Source organism: Peromyscus eremicus, chromosome X, assembly GCF_949786415.1.
Source record: "Peromyscus eremicus chromosome X, PerEre_H2_v1, whole genome shotgun sequence".
NCBI lineage: Eukaryota > Metazoa > Chordata > Mammalia > Rodentia > Cricetidae > Peromyscus > Peromyscus eremicus.
The window spans coordinates 74,680,373-74,684,206 of NC_081439.1; the positions used below are offsets into that span (position 1 = coordinate 74,680,373).

The 3,834-nt window shown below is 39.3% G+C and overlaps 1 protein-coding gene across 1 annotated transcript; it reads left to right on the top strand.

Annotated features, from left to right (window-relative positions):
* The first annotated feature begins 586 nt into the window (after positions 1-586).
* On the top strand, positions 587-3,539 carry LOC131899394 (N-lysine methyltransferase KMT5A-like). The gene is made up of 2 exons (XM_059250830.1): positions 587-670; positions 2,241-3,539. Exon 2 carries the CDS (start codon positions 2,251-2,253, stop codon positions 3,466-3,468), a length of 1,218 nt encoding a protein of 405 aa, XP_059106813.1. The 5' UTR covers positions 587-670; positions 2,241-2,250; the 3' UTR covers positions 3,469-3,539.
* Positions 3,540-3,834: the final 295 nt, after the last annotated feature.

Genomic DNA, 3,834 nt, shown 5'->3' on the forward strand with positions numbered 1-3,834 from the left:
TTTACTTCTCTATTGCTGTGATAGGGCACAATGACCAAGGCAACTCATAGAGAAAAGAGTTAAGGCTTACAGTTTCAGAGTTTTAGAGTCTATGACCATCATGGCAGGGCGTGTGATATCAAGCACACATGACACTGGAGCACTAACTAGATCTTACATCTTGACCCATAAGCAAAAATGAGGCAGAGAGAGAAAACTGGGATTGTGCAGGCATTTTAAACTGCAAAGATTACCCACACTGATGGACCTCTTCCAAAAATGCCGTACCTCCTAGTCCTTCCCAAACAATTCCACCAACTAGAAACCATGTACCCAAATATATAATCCTATGGGGGCCATTCTCATTCAAACCACCACAGTTGTTATAGTATACCTGATAAGTTTTGCATGTATATAAATGTATTATTATTATTAATAGATCCTTAATTTGGAGAAGTAGTTATAAAGTTCTTTGATGGGGGAAACTACATTCTTCAGAACCCTTTTGTGACAGGTTATACCATGTCACATTGTTCTGGCCAATCAGATTTAAGTAGAATTTTACTTGTGGGGTTTCCAAGCCAACCACTGTTTATCTTGAAACAGAGGCTTTAAGAGTATTTTCTCTTTTGTCCTGAACATTTGGATATAGCTTAAGGAAAATCAGTAATCTTCTTTGAGGAACTTGATGGTAAGGACTGAATATGTTTCCTAAGGTTGTGTTTCCTTACGACAGCTAAAAGGAATGAACTGTTTCTTTAAGGGATCCTTCCCTATTTACCTAATTTTGTGATTATGAAAATGTATTGTTAATTTCTCATAGCATAGGTGACTAAAAGCTTCACTCAATGTCACCAACTTAAAATAAAGTGAGTACAGACATCTATTAAAGAGATTATTAGAGTAAGAAAATCAGAAGTCTGCTGTGAGATTGTATGCCTTTAAACCCATAAAATGTCAACAAGATGTAGAAATTTCAACAACAGTTAACATGTGAACATAGACTGGGGAAATCTTATGAGGCCCCCACCCCCAGATGAAGCACTATAAGCAAGTAAGAGATGGAGAATTAGTGTTTCTCAGGAATAAGCCCTGTGATTGGTTTTCTAGTACTGAGTGATCAGTCCTAGAATCATGTATATTGACAGAATTGAATAAACTCAGCAGGTTTATTTTAATGCTTTTATTTATATTGGTATGTACCAGCAATGGTTAAGGAAAGGGACAACATGTGGAAGGGGGATGGGCATGGGAGGTGTAGGAAGAAGGAGGTGGAAAGGGAGGTGATATATTTTAACTAAGTTAAAAAAGAAACTTTTAACTTTATCAAATATGAAATTGATAAATTATGCTATATACATCAAAGTGTGTATAACCTGACAATTTTATCTTCACATTTTCATTTGTGGCCCCACAAATATGTTTACTATTGAAACAGCCAACGTTGTGATAGGGTGGGTGTATAAGGTAAGATCATGATAATTTGGAAGCAGACACCATCATGTTTAATTATAGACTACATTACTAAAACATTATGAATCATGAAAATAATATTGTTTTATTTATTTATTTATTTATTTTGTATATGTTTATATAATGTATATATAAATTCAAAAATCACAATGTTTATACAACATTTAGCCAAATGTCTGAAATAAATATTAACAAAATATACAGGTTGGACTAAGATCATTTTGTCTCTAACCTAAGTAGTATCTTTGCATATGTTAGAAAAGTATATCATTCCTTTGAGATTTCATTCTTGGAGGGCAGGTTTGGCAACCTACAGGAACCTTTGTGAAATTCAGTGTAGTGTATGTCCTTAGCTGTTGCATCTAAGCACTGGAATTTGTAGCTGTCAGATTAAGTGCAGATGCCAGATTTAGCTTGCTCTGTTTTCCGGGTGTTCTTATAATGAATAATTTGTGTAACATTCAACTGTGTCTCAACTTATATCCCATGTATATCTGTTAACAAATTTCTTCTAGATAAACACAGTATTTTTTTATGAAGGGAGTTTCTATTGATGGCATTTCATTGCTCGAATTTAAATTTGCAGTAGAGACACCTTTCAAAAATAAGAAAGAAGTCTCAAGTTCTCTATTTTAGGACCATGTTGCCATAGACCTACTCTACTCAATAATCATAGAAGCATATTCTAAATTCTAGAGGTAGTCAAACAATTTCAAAGTCATATCTATGAAGACAGTAAGAACAGATATCCCAAACTGATTATAATATTCTTTGCATAATGATTTCAGATATCAAGAGATGGAATTCATTCTTAACTTGACAAAAGTGAGAAAAGATACACTAATTGAGAATCTGGAGTTTGGCCAGTCTTGCTCTGGGCCCAAGCCTCAGTACATGTGGGTGCCCGGCCAGCTACAGGCCATGGGTGAAGTGGGCACCATAAGGCGTAACCGACCCTTCCCTGGGGCGCCACGGCGGCGCTGGTGGAAGCAGCAACATCAGCGACAGCGACAGCCACTCTGGTGGCCAGGCTGTGGTGACAGTGAAGGCAAGGTCGATGGCCACACCTCCATGGGCCTAGCTGGGCTTCGGAAGAACGTGCTTGCTAGGCAGTCAAAAATTGACACCAACATGAGTCCTAAGAAATGCTCTGAAGTGCGTTCCCCACCTCAGGAAGACACAGTTGCATGTCACAGGGTCAAATGCCTGAGAGAACCATTAGCTGGAATCTATAGGAAGGGAGGAAAGAAAAGAAATGCTGGGAATGTGACCCGAAGTGCCGTGAAATCCAATAAGCAGAAGATCAAAAATGCCAAGAGAGGTTCCCTGCGACTTTTTCTGAATAAAAAATTGAAAGCAGCAGAACCTCCAAAACTTCCATTCCCATCATGTCGTTCTACCAAGGCAGTGGTTGCAAAGCTGGCCCTGAAAAAGTCCCTCAAGATCAAGCAGTCTTCTAGGAAAAAGTTTCAAGGGAAAAGGCAACAGAATAAAAAACTTAAAGCTTTCTACCAGGTCCGAAGGAGCTCCAGGAAGAGCAAAGCTGAGCTGCAGTCTGAAGAAAGGAGACAAATAGATGAGCTAGTTGAGAGCGGGAAGGAAGAAGGCATGAAGATTGATCTCATTGATGGCAAAGGCAGGGGTGTGATTACCACCAAGCGGTTCTCCCGGGGAGATTTCATAGTAGAATACTATGGAGACCTCATTGATATAACCGATGCCAAGAAGCGGGAGGCTCGGTATGCACAAGACCCCTCCACAGGCTGCTACATGTACTATTTTCAATATCTGAACAAAACCTACTGTGTGGATGCCACTCGAGAAACAAATCGCCTGGGGAGGCTGATCAATCACAGTAAGTGTGGGAATTGCCAAACTAAGCTACATGACATCAGTGGCGTGCCTCACCTCATCCTCATCGCCTCCAGAGACATTGCAGCTGGGGAGGAGCTCCTGTACGACTATGGCGACCGTAGCAAGGCCTCCATCAAAGCCTTCCCTTGGCTGAAGTATTAACCATGCTGCCTCCCAGCCTCCTGCCACCCTGCCTTCTTCAAAGGACAAAGTGCGCTCAAAGGGAAATGATTTTTTTTAACACACATTTATTCTTAGCTAATTACTTCAAATGTTTTTAAAAAGTATATTAAAGATAATTTTTCAAGTAGTATTTAAATATCTGTTACAAGTTTCCAAGGTGAACTTGAGCAGATGGCCTTATATTACCCAAACTTCTATATCCTAGTGGTTTTTGTACGTTTTTACATACAAGTTGAACGTTTGTGTTTCCCGCACAGTCTAAGACTCAGCACTGGTTTCAGAGAATGGAATCAAACATGAACTAGGAAGCTGGTTTCTGTCCAAGATGAAAGCCAGGACTTCTGC

What these genes read in the sequence shown, in the direction of transcription:
- LOC131899394 (XM_059250830.1), top strand. Translation starts at nt 2,251, where the DNA reads ATGGAATTCATTCTTAACTTGACAAAAGTGAGAAAAGATACACTAATT.